The 18,247-nt window shown below is 40.2% G+C and overlaps 2 protein-coding genes and 1 pseudogene across 6 annotated transcripts in view; 2 read left to right on the top strand and 1 right to left on the bottom strand.

Annotated features, from left to right (window-relative positions):
* Positions 1–18,247, bottom strand: part of LOC131790229 (transmembrane GTPase fzo-like) — a 104,127-nt gene that overhangs the window by 60,918 nt on the left and 24,962 nt on the right. The window lies entirely within an intron of this gene.
* LOC136280496 (A disintegrin and metalloproteinase with thrombospondin motifs 6-like) lies at positions 2,377–7,301 on the top strand. The gene is made up of 7 exons (XM_066165797.1): positions 2,377–2,455; positions 2,814–3,151; positions 4,052–4,241; positions 4,553–4,731; positions 5,562–5,648; positions 6,279–6,322; positions 7,040–7,301. The coding sequence occupies exons 1-6, from the start codon at positions 2,404–2,406 to the stop codon at positions 6,282–6,284; spliced, it is 852 nt and encodes a 283-aa protein (XP_066021894.1). The 5' UTR covers positions 2,377–2,403; the 3' UTR covers positions 6,285–6,322; positions 7,040–7,301.
* On the top strand, positions 7,366–9,705 carry LOC136280497 (uncharacterized; annotated as a pseudogene).

The following is an 18,247-nucleotide window of genomic DNA, read 5'->3' as shown; positions in this document are numbered from 1 at the left end:
GTTTAGAAACTTTGCGATCAAAAAACGACCAAAAAATATGGCACAGGAATCGAATATTTGGCAATAATTTGAAGCAAAAATACGTGATTTTCTTGATACCTTGAACCTCCAAGGGAGACGAGAAAAACCAAGCTTAACACAAACGTCGCAACAAAGGGTAAGCTTGTATCCCAGCCGTCAGATTGAACCCAAATGTTAAGGCACTCAAGTGAATCGAAGCGTTTTAAGTCCACATTAATCAGCTGCTCAGTTTGTTTAGATTTGTTTTCGCAAGTGTTGAACATATCTTTGTCGAGGGTCATGGTTTTGTGTGTCGTGTCAATTTGATTTTCAAGTCGCCGTAATAATTAGGGGAAAGAGTAAACTGTGGATGATATAGAATCTGACATCCTGCATTACTCGACTGTGAGCAGAGTTTCACACAAATACAACATGCTGTTGGCCTGAAAATCAAAGGTATGGCGTTAAATCTTACGAATGAAAACAAGTATCGGTGATAAACTTAGGAAGAACTATTTTCTTCATATCTTCCCAAATGATAGGAGTTTTCAATAATTTTTCCTCTCTGTGACTCATTTCATTTCTCCCTTTAAGAGGCAGTGATTGAGACACGATGGAAATGGATAGCGTGCAAGAAAGATGTTTCAAATTTGCTTTATGCTTTCTTTCGCTATCCGTTACAGTGATGCACGTAAGTATTCCTTCATTGGTTCAAGATTAAACAAAGTAAACAAGACTGTTTGCTAAGAAAATTTCTCCGGCACAGCAAGCTTGTTTCCCATGTTTGTTTTGGCGTTGAAATTAATCACTAATTTGGAAAGTAAAGAAGAATGCATTAGCTTCACCCGTGCCGGTACTAGATGATAAACTACTAATTATACGACAGACGAGCACAGACATGTACGCTTCAATGCCCCCCGGTAGAGCCCTGTATATAGGCAACTTATCTTTGACTCTACACACCTTGATGCACTTTTGGTATTAGCTTTACCTGGTTTTTGGTGCGTCTCGGTTGGTGAGACATACTGTTCGGGCCATTCGGGTCATTTCTCTCGTTTATTGAGAAATGGTTATCGCTGAAATTCATTTTATCTAATGCTTCATTTAATGATAACAAACCATTGCCGGTAAGCGAATAGCACCATCGTTTTAAGTGCAGACTTATTTGGATGATCAGAAACTTATTTTGATTACTGCATGGTAGTGCTTTAAGGTCTACCTACACTATTCTCGACCAACTGCACCAACGTTTGACAAGTTTATCGTTTCTTAAAAATGCTGAAAAATATTGCCTAAGAAGTCCTTTCTCACAAAGGCTTTTATCACGCCAGCCATGTTAAATAGAAGAGGCGGGAAAATGATCGGAAAAGATGATTACAATATTAAAAGCAAAACATAATTATCACCAAGATGACAACAGCAGCCTCTTCTTTTCTCATTTGATTTTAGGACAAGAACAGTTTTTTTGTGATTAGTTCTATGGAAAATGAATCACCGTAGGCACTGCAAGAGTTGAAACAAACTTAGTAACGCCGCGAAACACGAAGCTCTCAATGGCTAAACAAATATAAAAAAACTTAGACAATATTGAAAAGTGTGAGATAATAATAAGGTGATAGATAAAGCAATAAACTAATAAATTGATTCCTATGCCTTGTAGCTTGCCATACAAGCTGAATTTTGATTGGCGAAACCCTAGAACCCTTCTATGGATATCGGTCTCTCGTTTCTTTTGAAGAAAAAACTCTGGTATTGGAAATATATGTGCTCTACGATCTAGCGATTTAAAACGAAAACAGTATCATACTGTTCAGCCCATGCACCACTATCACTGACAATATTAGGTACTGGATGTGATGGTGGGCATCGTTTTAAAGCTTTCATTTTTATTGAAAAATATATGAAACAGCCCCTTCCAGTCTTTCCTGAATTTCGCAGATTCATGTATAAGAGTTCAAATTCGTAAGAAATTTCATTAAGATTTTAAGTAACATAGAGATCAAATCATGCGTAAAAATATATCTTGCTCTTTCACCAATAGTTAAAGGATAGACAGTGCAAAAGAAATCAGGGAAAGGCTCTGCACTCAAAAAGTACATAGAAATATCTTTCTTAGTGGGTTGTTTGAAGTAAATTATGTTTTTTAGTGTTATTTATAAGCCTTCTTGGCAGTGTCTTCAAGAGCTCAAGTTTAGTTACAACGTTTGGCTAAATAGAAGATGCATCTTCAACGCTGATTTCCTAAACAACATCGTTTTAGTGAGCAGCCCCAAAAATTTTAGCTTTTCACACGCCAACGAATGCGATTAAAAGCAAAAGATTACATAAAGCTCCAAGATCAAGATGCTGATTTTTTTTTTTTATCTCTTTATCCAGCCCCATCGCAATGGTATCCACAGACACATGACTACAAGGGACTTATCCCGCCTATTTGGAGTAGATTCGCATAGTGACGGTACTACTTTTTTTCTTATTTTAATGTTACTGAAAACCTCTTTGTGAACAAAAGTTTTGGAACAAACCCGAAGGTAGGAAAGAAGATAGATTCCCATCAACGTGGGTTCTTGATTTGCGTTTTAGGCCAAAGAGGCATTCTAACAAGGAATCAACGAATCAAAAGTCGGACAAAGGTTTCATATTCATCCTGATCGTTAAAACCTTTGAAGTTTTACTCCGTGCATCTAATACCCATGTGACCTGCCAGACTCATTCGAGTTGCAGAGGTGCATATGACCCCTTCCGGTCATACTGGTACGCTCCTAAATTTCCCTTAGACGTTTCATCGACAGATTTTCTTGTTAAATATCTTTCAGTCCCTGAATACAACGTTGTGCATCCTGTTCAAGTAGACGAAGTGGGCGCTTTCGTTTCTCACGAGTTATCACATCCAAGAATACGTTTGCGTCGCTCTTCGGATAAAGAGGATGAAGTTGACAGCGAAGAAGTACATTACAAACTGTCAGCTTTTGGGAATAATCTTCACCTTCACTTAAAGCGAAACAGAAGGCTACTAACGCCTAGTTTCAAGGTTGAGGTTATAGGAAAGAACGGTAGAGTTATGAAAAGACATGCTATGGAAAATTGCCACTATGTTGGAAGATTAAAAGCCAAGTCGAGATCAACAGTAGCAATTAGTAATTGTAACGGACTGGTAAGTACTTCATACCATCATTAATGTATCAATTTAATAATATGATGCTCCCGAGATTTTTTATGAATAACCACTCAATTAATCCATACCTTAGCTATTCGATCGATCCAAAGAATTGTTCATAAACCAATCGATAACTTCACAATTTGTTTCAGAGATAGATGTAAGTTTTTTCCTTAATAATTCTTTCTTAGGACGTTACTCGTTGTTCGTCAAAGAAAACGTTACAGCCGGCTTTCAATGAAAGTATGGCTGTGTTGATGGCAACTCTTTGTTTTTCGTTAGCATGAAAGCTTGAATGTACAAACAGCGTGCGAAATAGCAAAATAAATGTAGTTCTGTTAATTAGCACAAAATCAGAAATTACCTCTGTGGTCCACCAGTAAGTTGCTGACTGTTACACCAGTGTCGCTCTATCGTTAAAACATCTATCAATAATTTCAAAGATAAATCATTCATCAAGCACGGATTCATCATGTATACACAGGGAAAGTAACAACGACATTACAGATCCTGCCAGCGGGCTCTGCGCCTTGTTAACCCTTTAACTCCCAAGTCTCATTGGTAATTCTCCTTAATGTGCGCAATATAATTCTTGTGATGTTAGTTCGGAGAATTTGGTATTGGATCAACTAATAATCTCCTAGTTGATATTATTCTTTGTTCTCATTACTTGACTGCTTGATATTGTATTGATAATGTAGGGAGAAATTATGCCTTGGTCACACTTGGGAGTTAAAGGGTTAAAGGCTTAGCACACCAACGAGTGCCCTACAGCTCAGAAGGTCTGAGGTTCTAATCCTAGGGGAACTCAGCTCTTTTTTATCCCACACTTGTGGTACGTAAATAACTTCTTTCTTTGTGGTTACATATAGTTAATGAGGCCATTTTTTTTTCCAGAACGGACTTATTCACACTGAGGACGAAGCTTACTTCATGGAACCGCTTCCGGTTCACTTGCACAACAAAGTAACAACAAGCGGCAGAAGTAAACCTCACATCATCTGTAGAAGATCTCTTAACTCAAATCCAAAACAGAACTTGCATGTTATTAGAGAAAAAAGAGAAATACACACTTGCGGAACCGCAGGTAAGGGACCTATTACTACTTACCGCCCGGGAGGGGGGGGGGGAGGAGTCGGGCGATTTTTTGGAGAACACATGGGAGGGGACTATGAAGATTTGACTGCCAATGTGCGGGACATTAGAATACTACAGATACCCATGGGAGGATCACACATTTTATTGTGACAGGTACAAAACCATCCGACCCCCGTTCTCAAGGCAAATAATAATGGTCAGTCCCTGAGATACTTTTCTCTGGAAGATTAAGTTGTTAATTTGTATTTTATACGGATGCGTTCTAAAGAGTTTTGATAAGGACTCTCTCCCGTTGTGTAGATGACCCGCGTATTCGCTTAGTACGAGCATTGAATGAAACGCAGCAGTCTGCGCGACGTGGACCAGCAGGACCTGGGGAAGAGAAATACATTGAGACCCTGGTGGTGGTTGATCCAAAGATGACGAACTTTCACGGAGAGGACGCCGCCAAACAATACGCACTGTCTGCTTGTAACATAGTAAGTGATTTAATCAGTCAAACAGATGGGGATACCCCAGGACTAGTTCTGGTTTATCTACTTGAAAAGAAGTCACAGTGTCCTCAGGATGGTTTACAATTGGCGGACAGTTTAAGCGAACAGTTTGAAATTTTTTAACAACGTTTTCTCGGAACTGATTCTTGAATCTTTTCGACTTGACGGAAGAGGTGGGCGGGTGGGGAAGGACGCTCATGTTTCGATACCGAAAATGTCACTCGCTTGACATGAAATTGGTCTTGCGAAATATTCAGTTTCGTGATTTTTTCCATAAATCATTTTATCAGGATTGCACTTGGCGAGGTAATATGTTATTAGAATGACTTCAGCCTATTGGCCACTCAAATCAAGCAACGATGAGGGGGTGCTCTTGCTTGCTGACGACGCTGCCCCTTATTTCTATCGACACACTTTCTTGATGGCGCAAAATACTAAGCCTGCTACAATATCTAACTGAGCCGTGTCGAGCCTGTCTTCCCTCTCTTTTTGCGTTTCAAGACGCTCAGTCGCTTCTGTTTAACTAAACAAGACGAGATTTCTAAAAAATATTCGCTGAAATTTCCAGCAGTTGTCAAGTCTCCGCAGAGAACTATCTGAGCATATTTTGTGCCGTACGAAAGTCATTGTTTTCTATATGGTAATGAATTTGGATGCAAAGATTTCTGCGTGCGTTTGAGAAAAAAATACCTCACAAAACAACACATTATCCGAAATGGCTAATTTACATACGAAGCCAAGAGTGTCAATTTAAAACGAATGGCGACTTAGCTTAGTCCAGTTACACCAATACTTTAATCAATTTATTTCTTTAGGCCTCAAACCTTCTTCGAGATGGAAGCATTGGCGAAAATGCTTTCAATTTTGTTGTCAGTAGAATGCAGATTCTCACAACTCCACAGGTAAAGAAATATTTTTTTGGTATTGTTTTTGACATTGTGTAGAAAAGAAAATGTATTCCAAATTCAACGGCAGTATTTACGAGAATAGTCAACCAACCAGAAACTACAGAGGCCATAAAGAATGCAATAAATTGGAACGCGCTTATCCTCAAAATTATGAGGAAAGGCAATCTTTATGGGTAATATTCTGTCAGCGCTGTGTTATTGAAGCTTGAAATGCTGATGCAGCCTTGCATAACAATGCAATATTGCGAAACGTATGGTAACAATCAAGCGTGGTCCATCGGTCACGATTTCAGTCACTTCTCTCCTTCAAATATGCAACGAGGTATGGGTTCATAGTTTTCAGTAACAACCACTTTAAGTTTTTTTCTTCAGACTGGGCTGGTTATTAACCACCATGCAAGTAACTCTCTAAAAAGCTTCGGCAGATGGGCGGAACGGAATAATAATCCACTGGATAACGATGAAAATCATTATGATTAATTTAAAATTACTTTAGATGAAGGATTGCGAAAGAATTTGATTATTTAAACTTGATTTAACAAAGTTGACGCTTAAAGTTTTCTCGTCGCTTTTTTTATTTTTAAATTCTTTCCCATGCGAACGTTATTATTTTTTTATTTACAGATATAACATTTGCAAGGACAAGAACCAGCCATGTGATACGTTAGGTACCATAATCACAACATTCGTGTTTATTCTCAAACGTAGACATTTAATCTGACATCTTATATTTGGCAGTATGTAATGAACGCATTATGTAAGACTTTTCTTTATTTCAAAATTGGGAGACGCGCGCGCAGTCGCCTATGAGTTAGCCCGCTGCACTTCAAGTAGAGAGATCTTCATTCGCAGTCTGACCTGGTTATCTCGCTAGGAAGTTTCACTCTCAAAACTCTCTCTCCACTCAGAGGCATGAATGGGTACTGAGTACCTGTCAGGAGTAGGTGAATTCTTGAAGTTACTTGCGATGGATTCAAATCCCATCCAGGAGGGGCGGGGGGGGAAGGTACTTATAATAATAACCTTTATTTATTACCTTTGGCGATAAGAATTACGGTAATATTACAATAAAAGTTGAAAACGCTACATATTATATATACATATCAAATCAAATTAAGTTTAGCACCTCTAGGAACAAATGATTGTTTGTGCCTAACAGTGCGTGATACAGGTATTCTGAGGTGCGCTGGGTTAGTCTTACAAGATCTTAGGTTATGGCCATGATCCACTGACTTTTCTAAAAAACGTTTACAAGGATGTGCCTCAGATTCTAGGATACGTTTAAATTCTTTCCTCGTCAAATTCTGACGCCTAGTTACAAGTGACTCAACAGTATCCCTAGGGAGACCAGTGACATTTAGACATCTATTCTGCACTCTCTGTAGATCTTCTTCGAGGTGATTGGGCAGCCCTTCCCAGACAGGCGAGGCATATTCTAAAACAGGTCTAATCTTAGTGATGTAAGTTGTAAGACCAATGTCCCTGGGGGTGTCTACCTACTTATGCGACTGTCAACTTGCCAGGATCGGTCAACTGGGGCCGAAATTCCGACGGGGGAATGATAACAATCACCACTGCTACGATCGATGATGCGTATAATGAAGTAACAACATGGAGAAAAAACACCTTCTTGATCCCGTATGGTAAAACTGGTCGTGACTTTATTGACCAGTTAACGAAGCTTATTGACGACTGGAACAATAGATCACCCATGCAACACCTTGCGCTAAAAGCCGCTATTGTTCTCCTCGTTACTGCCCTACAAAAGCCTGGTCAGCGGTCAAAAGCAAAGGGACATCAAAAATTTCTTGAGAAACGGTTAACGCTGTGGAGAAATGGCGAGATCGAGTCTCTATTACGCGAAGGGAGAATGATCCAACGGCGCTTATTAAAGTCGAACAAGAATGATCCACCAAATAAAGCGCGCATTTTTGCAAAGCTGGTCATGGAGAGCCAGATTAACTCAGCCCTACGATATCTCAGTGAGGATGATAGTGGAGGAGTATTACCGCTGAGCGATGATGTTGTGAGGCAACTAAGAGAAAAACACCCTGATGCGCAGAGGGCTAAACTAGGGTCACTGTTGTTCGGGCCCGTGGAAGACATGCCTGACTCAGTGTACCAAGAAATCAATGGAGAGTTTGTGAGAGAAGCGGCATTCAGAACTAAAGGGTCTGGCGGCCCTTCGGGTGTGGACGCCAATGGTTTTAAGAGGATCTTGGCAAGCAAGTCTTTTAAGAGATCAAGTATCAACCTATGTGAGTCCATTGCTACACTCACAAGAAGGCTGTGCACAGAATTTGTTGATCCGCTGACCATTGAGCCTATCTTAGCCAGTCGCCTTATTCCGCTTGACAAAGGCGATGGCGAGGTTCGCCCAATCGGCGTGGGCGAGGTGATTAGAAGAATAATAGGCAAATGCGTCACTAGAGTTGCAAAACAAGATGTGATCAACGCAAGCGGGGCCATGCAAGTGTGCGCTGGTCAGAAGAGTGGAGGGGAAGCCGCAATACATGCCATGCGCAATATCTTTGAAGCCGATGAAACTAATGCCGCCTTACTAGTTGACTCCTCAAACGCCTTCAATTCACTAAACAGAGGTCAATCAATGGTGGGACGAGTTGAGGCAGGCTGGTTCGCCCCTTGGATATTATCCCAATCCCAAGAAGTGTTGGCTTGTTGTTAAGCCGGAAAAGGAAGGTCGCGCAAAGGAAATGTTCGCAGGGACTGGTATTAACATCACCACCGAGGGGCGCAAACACCTGGGCGCTGCGCTGGGCTCACGGTCCTATCTTGAACATTATGTGGGTGGCAAGGTAAAAGATTGGGTTGGAGAAGTGACGAGGTTGGCGGAGTTTGCAAGATCTCAGCGGCAAGCTAGTTATGCAGCATTCACATTTGGGCTTAGACATCGGTGGACGTATTTCATGAGAACATTGCCGGATATCGAGACCCTACTGCAGCCCTTAGAGCGTGCAATCTCGGATGTGCTTATACCATCGCTCATAGGACGTAACTGTTCTGAGGCAGAACGCGATCTAGTAGCACTGCCGGTGCGTATGGGTGGTCATGGGCTCATAAATCCATCTGATAGTGTGGATGCGGAGTACTCAGCCTCTATTAGAGTAAGTGTTCCACTTGTAAGCAAGATAGAGGCGCAATCCCATGAGACCCCAGATGAAGCCGAGGTAAAACGACTGGTATACGCCACTCGGAAAGAAAAGGATGATGGGCTAAAAGAAGAGCTTGAGGAGGTGAAGGCCAGGTTGCCAGACAAGACACAGAGAGCCGTGGACCTGGCCTGTGAAAAAGGCGCGTCCAACTGGCTTACAGTTATTCCTCTCAAAGACATGGATTTTGATCTCAACAAGCGGGAATTTCGTGATGCCGTGAGGCTCCGATATGATTGGCCGATACCCGATCAGCCGTCAGTGTGCGTTTGTGGTAGCATGTCTACAGTAGATCATGCGATGATCTGCCAGCGTGGAGGCCTAGTTATTCAGCGCCACAATGAAATTCGCGATCTACATGCCGAGCTGCTCGACATGGTCTGTTACGATGTGCAAGTTGAACCGGCATTGCAACCTATCACAGGCGAAGAGCTTGACAGAGGGGCTAACCAAGCCCCTGATGCACGCCTTGATGTCCACTGTAGGGGTTTCTGGGAGGGAAAGAGGGCCGCTTTTTTTTATATAAGGGTGTGTCATCCCAATGCGGACTCGTATAAAGATCTTATCCCCAAGCAAATCTACAGGATTCATGAAAATGAAGAGAAGCGAAAATACAACTCTCGCGTCACAGAAATAGAGCAAGGCACATTCACCCCGTTGGTATTTACAACGACAGGAGGGATGGCTGACGAATGCCTGAGATATCACTCAAGATTAGCCGAGCTATTATCCGCAAAAAAGCAAGAGAGCTACGCCACAACAATTTCATGGGTCAGGGCGAATGTGTCCTTTGCAATTTTGCGGAGTGCGCTCCTATGCCTAAGGGGATCGAGAACCCCAAGAAGGAGAAATTAGATGTTAAGGACAGAGATCTAGAAATAGAGAAGGGTCAAGCAGGACTTCCCTAGACTCAACAGCTATATATATATATATATATATATATATATAGCTCTTTGGCATACAAAGCTTTGCTTTCATGTCCAAATTGAGCACTCTACTAGGATGAGTCATTGCTGCTAGCATTATGCATGCTCACTATTTTTTCTAGTTTGAGCACTCTAGCATGGCTTAGATGATTCCACATCTGTGAGATCACCTGGGGTGGCTATATGGCCTTACCTCCATCCTAGCATCAGTACTGCACTGATGAGGCCCAGAAGGCCGAAAAAGTACTGTCTGCAGTTAGATATAGCTCTTTGGCATACAAAGCTTTGCTTTCATGTCCAAATTGAGCACTCTACTAGGATGAGTCATTGCTGCTAGCATTATGCATGCTCACTAGTTTTTCTAGTTTGAGCACTCTAGCATGGCTTAGATGATTCCACATGTGTGAGATCACTTGGGGTGGCTATATGGCCTTACCTCCATCCTAGCATCAGCACTGCACTGATGAGGCCCAGAAGGCCGAAACAGTACTGCCTGCAGTTAGTTATATATATATATATATTTAGGGTTTTTTTTTTAACTGACATTTTGGAATTTTGGAGGCCGGGAACATGTCTTTTTTTAACAGGAAAAATAGTTCAACTGTTTAGATAACACTAGTTAAATCCTCTACCTCGTGTTGTACATCGATAAAGAAGTCAGACCCTGGCGGATTAGCGTGAAGTCTTTTACTTAAACTGTAAGAAAGTAAGAAACACATATTTAATGATGTAAAATTGTTGCTTTTATTTGAGTTCGTCTTTTTAACAGAATGTATTTTTGTAAATTTTTTTTTTCCCAAAAAGCGAGTTAAGTTCCACCGAAACGACGCACCATGGATTTCACCCAAACTCAAGGCACTTATAGCACACCGTCAAAGAGCATATTACCAAGACAACAAACCATTGTTCCACTACTACCGGAACAAAGTAAACAGGGAACGGAAGCTCTGCAAACGCTCTTATTACAACACTAAAGTCAGCGTTTTGACCGAAAACAATCCTAAAATGTGGTGGTCCGAATGTAGGCGGTTATGTGGAATGAACAAAACATCTACAAGTGTCGCAAATCAGCTCCTAGCAAGTAAACCAGCTACCTCAATCAACCTTAAGATCTTGGCTAATGAAATCAACACAGCTCTGCTAGAACCTCAAGCTTCGTTTGACCCACTTTTAGATAATATCGAAACTGTGAGCACTGAGGGTTTTAAAACTCCCATTATTTCACTGGAAGCTACCTTCAAATGCCTTAGTACGGTCAGCTCCTCCAAAGCTGGGGGCCCAGATAATATCCCAAACTGGGTCTTGCGTGACTTCGCTCCTGAGCTCGCTCAACCTCTTCGTTGTATCATCAATTCCTCGATTAGTCAAGGGACTTTACCGGACATTTGGAAATGTGCAAACATCACCCCTCTTCCCAAAACAAAGATAGTTGAGGATGCGGCGAAAGATTTGAGACCTATTTCACTGACACCAACGTTGTCCAAAATTGCCGAGCACTACGTCGTCCATGAACATGTGAAACCAGCACTTCTGAAACGCCTGGAACCCGATCAATTTGGGTGTATTCCAGGATCCTCCACTGCGCATGCATTGATAAACCTGATGCACAATTGGGCGCAAGCAACAGACGGAACGGGGAACACCGTGCGGATCTTTGCGTTGGACTATAGAAAAGCCTTCGATCTGATAGATCACAGCCTCTTGCTATCGAAACTCTCGACCTACAATATCAACCCTTACATCATTAATTGGATAATAGCCTTTCTTAAAGATAGGAAACAAAGGGTCAAACTTGCACATGATTGTCTCTCAGAGTGGGGATCGGTCCGAGCAGGAGTACCGCAGGGAACAAAATTGGGACCGTGGCTATTCTTGGTTATGATAAATGATTTGAAAGTACCATCAGCCAGTGATTGTATAAAATATGTAGATGACACGACAGTGTATGAAATCATAAGCAAGGGTGGTCCTAGCAATGCTCAGTCTATGATAAACGAAGTAGCTACCTGGTCAACACTTAACTCGTTTCAACTTCATCCGAAAAAATGTAATGAGCTAAGAGTTTCCTTCGTGCGCTCCCCTCCTTCCTACGATCTCATAGAAATTAATGGCTCTAAGGTTAGCGCCGTTAGTGTCGTGAAATTACTGGGTGTGTATTTTCAAGACAACCTCAAGTGGAACACTCACGTTACTGAGATGATTAAAAAGGCCGCTAAGCGCCTTTACTTTTTAACTCAGTTAAAGCGAGCTAAGGTACCATCACCAGAATTAGTGAATTTTTATGTTGCTTGCATTCAATCCGTCTTACTTTATGGATGTCAGGTCTACCATTATAGTCTCCCCGATTATTTGAGCTTAAGTTTAGAGCGTGTCCAAAAGAGAGCCTTGAAAATTATATACGGTTATGATAATCATTATAGAGAAGTGCTTCAGATGGCAGAGCTGAAAACCCTAAGGGATCGGAGGGAAGACCTTTGCTTAAAATTCTTTAACAACATCGTCTCCAATCCCTTGGATTGTTTGTACCACTTACTGCCTTTCGACAACCGAGATCAACTTATGGAGTTACGACGACGCAGACCATTTAGAGTTTCCTTTAAAACAAATCGGTTCAGAGAGACTTTCATTCCAGCAAGCGCAAGACATTTTAATTGACATCTATTACAATTGTATATGGGCCCATATGTAAATTAGTTCCCTTTTAGGTTTGATTTTATTGTATAGTTCTATTATATAATTTGTACACCTTTGTAATTCAGCTTCCAGCTGCTATTAAGGTATTCTTAATAAACGTCTATCCTATCCTAAACGTCTATCCTATCTATCCTAAATATCGTTTGTAAATGAGTAAATAAATGATAAGAAAGGCTTTAAACGTTATTTCTTTTTAAAATTGTTTCATAATAAACAAAAATCCTCAAAACTCGATGATCTTGAACTCGTGCATTTTTAAGTATTAAGTATGTATTATTAAGTATTAGGGTCGATACCTCGACCCAGGGTGCCAGATAAAAGTAGTGCAGTTTCCGGTGCCAAAGCTTGCCGTGCGCCCCATTTGCTTAAAAAACCGGCAGGGAAAGCAGGCAAAAGCAAAGCATCCAAGTTATGAACAGTTAGATTATTTTGACAGAAATTTACAAATTTCTCGATTGAAAGGAAAACTAAAGCATATCTTTTACAAGGTCACCTTCCAACTGTTGTTATGACAACCAGAAAGTTAATATTCACAGGACGTCAGGGTGAAAGGAAATACAATTAATAAGTCTTAACGGCTTCCCTGCCCAACAGATACAAACTGGGCACGACACATTGTTTTACAACATTCTGAAAGGTCAGTGGAGATCATAGTCAAAATATGAAGCGCTAGTATGAAACCATTTGCAACGCTTAGATCAACAGTTGTTCTTTTTTCTTTTTTTTAGAATGGTCGAGTTAACAATGTACGTTTAAACCAATGTAAGAAAATATCAATTCAGCTGCCTGCGTCTTCGATGGCAAGTTTTATTTTTGTAACAATATTCAGACAGAGTTATTTCAATAGTTTCATGTAGGGTACGCTCGTTCGCCGTAATGGTGGTCATGTCGGTGGAGGTCGATGTTTGCAACGACGTCCACCGACGAGTAATCTAATCTGTGATGTAGATGGATGTAGTTTAGTCTTTCCAACGTTTCAATCCTTTTGGTGCCGTGAACAAACTGTTCTTGATTTCAAAAGTGCTTCCCCTGGTCGCAAAGTTTTGCTTTTGCAAGCCTCGAGATCTTTTTTGTATTTACATTGATGATAACGTGAACTTTTCTGTGAGCCGTAACTTGGATGGTTTCAGTTTTTTATTACAAACTCTCAGGTAGTACGGAATTTGTAGTGCTGTCTGGTTTTCTTCATTTAATTTCTCTACATGGTTCAAATTTTCCATTTGGTCATTCCCTCTCTCTTTGATCGAGATGGACCTTTCGGATCTCACAATGCAAAATACCTAAAGTTTTAAACACTAGACAGAAAAGGTTTAAAAGCTTGGGGCTGGGCCGGGATGCTGCCACATGAAACCTTGCAACATCCTAAGATGGCTGGTTAGGTGGCTGAAGTACTTTTATCATATGACCGTACGGCCCTGCACGCGCAATCTCATAGAAATTCTTCGTAAAAGCTGAGACGTGAGCAGGTCCGGAAAAAGCCGTCCCGGCCCTGTACTCACATAGCTTTGCTGCGAAAACTTAAAGGGAAAATGAAAATAATTTTTTAAAAAATCGCGTTTTTTGTAGATTAAAGTGTCTATAGCTCTTGCTCGGGAAAACTAGGGATAAATTTGTAATGTAGAATCGTTCTATCCAGGTTGAAACAAAATTTTCGAAATTTTCAGCACTTAGTGGTCATATAATAAAATTCTTATTGACTGAGTTTGTTTGAGCCAGACGGGAAGATATTTGGTACTCGGTCATGGCGCACGGACGTCGCTTTATTCGGTCCTTACGTCATGAACTCGACCCAAATAACTTCCGTAAGGCCCCCTCACTCACTCAATAAGTTCATATATTTTTTTCTGTTGGTACTTCTGGAGAACTGTATTTTTGAGGCTGTCCCAGTAAAAAGAGAAGCTCTTTCCCACATTTTACACTTTCCCAGCTCTCATCCCAACAGATTCAATAGAAAAGTTGTTTAGAGCTTTGATGTCAGCCATGCTGCACTTCTTCATATTTTAGAGAGAATCTTGAATGGTTCCGTAGCACCCTTTCATCCCTCCCCCCTCCCCGTGCTACTCAACAGCAACCTTCGTGTCTGCCGGTAACCAACTAAAGGGAATTTCATGGCCCAATTGGCTCATAAATATGAGCACTTAGTTATGCTGGTGTTTCACCTGAAATGAAGCGTCTAAGATGAGAAAATGGAGGCAAATTGTTCACCAAGGAGGAATAACTTTCAGTTGTTCAAATTGCTAGATATTTCAGCAGGCTATCAGCCCTTAATAAGGCCGATCTCCTGAATGGAGTTGTAAGTGCTTCCTTGAGGATGAAGATACGATCAATACGTCAACAATGCAGATGCGATGGAGAATAGAATCGACTGCTGCACCAACCAACAGTCCAGGGGGTTGAGCTCTGAAGAAGAGAAAAAGTCTACCGGACAAGATTTCAAATAGCGAAGAGAACTAGAAACTTAGTACCGGTACAAAAAGGAATTGTAAATGTGACTACAGATAATCGTTTTCATGCCGGAGTAACCCATGAAATTATTGGCTTCAACGTGAGTGAAAAAAGGCGTTTATGCTGTGAAAAGAAACTGATAATGAAAAATAGATCGATTAATACCCTTTATTTTTAAAACAATACTGTCAGAAACCTTTCACTGCCTTATTCTACAGAAATCACAATCTTGATGGATCTTTTTTGCCTTTTTTGTTTTTGCTTAAGATTAAATGTAACAGGAACAACTGTCCTGCAATGTACCTAAAACTGGATGAAGTCCTCTCTAAAAATTCCCACAGGAAAAAAAATATATGGCGCATTGAGTAAAATTAAAATAGGTATATAAAGTGTTTAATTTTTATAAATTACATTTGGCAAACGTCGCCGTCAACTAGCGATGTCTATTACTCAATTTGGTAATCTTTAATGTTTGATATATACATTTATTTTTCTTTAGAGGGCACGGTAACGAATCCTACAATCTGATTGGTTCTTTAACCCGCCAGTATTTTCCTATCTCTGCCCACGGGCAACGGTAACGCTTTCTTGAGTCGCCGAGTACATCCCTACTTTCATTGCCATTTTTCATAAATATATCTCGTTTTTCCGGCTGGGCAGTATTTTTAACCAAAGACGCCCGTCAGTATCTCGAGCCGAAAAATAACTTATTAATCCTCTCTTTTCTCTCTCTCAAATCACTTTGGTTGACAGAAAAATAGTGGTTTCAGAATTAATTTGTATAAGCAATAGCGTCATTACGTTGGTTGACAAGCGGCCTCTGCAATTAATTTTAATCGTTCACAAAAAGTACCTATAAAGTTAAAACGTGAGTTATTTGGTTACAGTTGAACTAATCGATGGAACTTTCATTCATTAATATCTGAATTTTCTCAAACAATTTGTTCGTAGTGAAAGGGGAGCGAAGTTTTAATTTCAGTTCTCTAACAAGTACACGCTCTCCGTGAGTCTTTCCAAGTCCGTTCAATTTAAACATTTTAATCGTAAATTGCACAACAGAAACTGAAGGAATTCGATTAGGAAAGGCCCTATTAAATCCCCTTGTGCCTCCTTGGAGTGTATCATTCGAATTTAGTTTTTATGGAGGAGAGACCAGATCTACAGACGCCATTACAGGAAACAAACGAACAAACTCTCACAACTTCAAAATAAAAATTTTAATTTACTTACAATTACTTTCCTCGCCGTTTATTTAATGAACAGAGATAAATCTTCGTACATGAATTAATCTTCGATGAGAGTGAATATTACTTTTCGTAAGATCATTGACTGTTTTTGAAGAAAACATTGCCGTGACAGTTCTTGCCAAACTGGTTTGGTTGTTTTTCAAAAGTGTACAGGGGCATTTTTTTTTCTTACGCGCTCTCTAATTGATAGGTGTCAGTTTGTGTCAGATACTTGTAAAAATAACGAGTCATAGTTTGTTAAGAAGCCTTTTAAATCACCCTTATCATTACACATCTGAAAGTGTTTAAGTAAAGCATCTCTCTTTGATTTGCATCATCTCTATTTTAACTACGGCATTTACTCGCTCAAAAATTGCTCAGTTTATGGAAGATCTTGCAGTATTTACAGCCCTAAATCACGATTCGGGTTCTCTCGGAAAGAATTTCGTTAAGTTAAAAAAAAAGATAAATATGTTATTTACCGGTGTGACGATAGGTTTTCGCGCCCAAACTGGAAAACTGTATCTTCGCGGACGGAACAATAACAACTGGGGGAAATAACTCGGTAGAGACCACTTGGCAGCGAGAACGGAAACTCGTCACGATTTCCTGGTACACGGAGATCTACTTCGAGCGAGCTTATACGGACGTCAAGGATAAGACAATCTTTGGTTCCACAGTACTTTTATTCTAGGTCAGGCCAACAAGCGACATGACCTCTAGCATACTCTAGTTTGTAATCATCAAAGCTGTACAAGGTACTTGCTTAAGAAGTAACTGGTGTGAAGTGCTATTGTTACACAAATCGCAATATTTGAATAAGGACACAAAGGAGCGGAAAAAAGTCTCTTAGAAGTTAAACGAGAACTACTTAAATATTCCATCTGTTTCTACGACGGAAAGAATCTCAAATTTAAAAAGACGGATGCAATAAACTCTATGTCATTAAAGTAGGAAACTTAGGTGCGAGTTTACAGCTCTGGTATAGAAAACAATACCTATCTTAATTGCAGTAGTGCAGCTCAGGAAATAAAAACGGAAAAGCAATTAAAAGTTTCTGCTTATCTATGCCAGATTGGTTTGGAAACCATCGCATGAAAAGAAATTAGATTTACGAGTATAAACTCAGCTGCTATCTACCATGAAAACCAATGTTTCCAGAAAGACCATTAACACTTATATTTAGCTAAAAAAACCATGTACTAGATGACAAAAGTGCCGACAAGCAGGTGCATATGATGAAAGCGAGTAACAACAAAAATCTATTCAAAAGCTACTGTGGTTTTTATGCATTTTTTGATTTATTAAAATGAAAGGACTTGAAATGGTTAAATGTGAAAGTTTACGAATAAATATGTTCCGAATAACACACACGGGAAAATCAATGAATTTTCCCGTAACACCGGCTAAGGGGCGGTCCGTATGGTGCAAAACTGTGACCGGGTCACAGTTTTTGCACCATACGGATCGCCCCTTAGCCGGCAAATAACATATATAATATATATACATACATTTATGAATCGTTTTTTTCAATAGATTGTGTCAGCGTCACAGAATTGCTATGATAAGTGACTCTTTGGCTCGGCAGCTTTATATCTGTTGTTTTCAGACATTAGTACCCCAAAAACTAGCGTCGGCGATCCCATTCTCAAATCAATATTGAGTAAATAAACATCAGTTTGTGACCAAAAATTGCACAAATTAAGGTCAGAGGTCACATATCTCAGAGGGACGTGATCACTAATCTTTTACAGAGGCCAAAAACTTTTGGCCTACAAACGTAGTGTTAAGATAGGTCTTTCCAGCGATGGTATGTTTGTCGGCATACATTGTTGCCTATAGGAGATATTTGTTATTAAAAGACCCTACTTTTCTTTTTTGGAAAAGTTGCGTGACACAGTTAATGATTAACTGCTCTAAATTGGCAGAAGTTGCATCAAATTACCCCAACTTTAAGGAATTATTTCCTTACGGTTGAAACAACCATTGGACGTCATAAGTTTAAAATTCATTGCATTCTCTTAATGCGAGAGAGATCGGTTGGAAGTGCATTTTTCGAGCTAATTCTAGCCTTCTACCTCAGGGATTTGATGTGAGGGTTCTAATTCCCCAGGGATTGATCGGAAGCCCAC

The sequence above is a fragment of the Pocillopora verrucosa genome, chromosome 4, assembly GCF_036669915.1.
Source record: "Pocillopora verrucosa isolate sample1 chromosome 4, ASM3666991v2, whole genome shotgun sequence".
NCBI classification, from domain to species: Eukaryota; Metazoa; Cnidaria; class Anthozoa; order Scleractinia; family Pocilloporidae; genus Pocillopora; species Pocillopora verrucosa.
This window is presented reverse-complemented; position numbering and strand designations above follow the sequence as displayed.